The sequence below is a fragment of the Penaeus monodon genome, chromosome 34, assembly GCF_015228065.2.
Source record: "Penaeus monodon isolate SGIC_2016 chromosome 34, NSTDA_Pmon_1, whole genome shotgun sequence".
Taxonomy (NCBI): domain Eukaryota; kingdom Metazoa; phylum Arthropoda; class Malacostraca; order Decapoda; family Penaeidae; genus Penaeus; species Penaeus monodon.
Window position 1 is genome coordinate 11,160,445 of NC_051419.1, and position 365 is coordinate 11,160,809.

Below are 365 nucleotides of genomic sequence, written 5' to 3' on the forward strand. Positions count from 1 at the left end.
TCCTTCTCTCTGTTTCTTCCCATTTACCCCGTCATCTCTCTTTGTCTCCTTCATTCCTTATGATTAGACAACGTCCTAAGCTTTCCGAGAATCATCTTGTCGTCTTAGTATGCCATCCTTCTCATAATTTTCCTCTCCTTCATTCGGTTTACTAACGCGTGCCTCCCTTGTCTCTCCCCCCGCCAGCAGCCTCATCCAAATTCTGAGGATTCGACCACGCCCACTTACTAGCGCCGGTGCCACGTCCCTCCCCCGCCGTGGCCACGCCCCCTCCCTTCCAGCCGCGCACCTGAAGCACCTGTTCTCACACCTGTCAAGATGGAAATGAACCGTGTCACGTGACCTTGTGATGTGCCACGTGGGAA

The 365-nt window shown here is 53.4% G+C and overlaps 1 protein-coding gene across 1 annotated transcript in view; it reads left to right on the plus strand.

Moving 5' to 3' along the window:
• Positions 1 to 365, plus strand: part of LOC119594580 (aquaporin-3-like) — a gene marked incomplete in the record, with an annotated part of 105,156 nt that overhangs the window by 104,408 nt on the left and 383 nt on the right. The window contains 1 exon segment of the mRNA XM_037943617.1: positions 187 to 365. Coding sequence (XP_037799545.1) covers positions 187 to 231 — 45 coding nt within the window.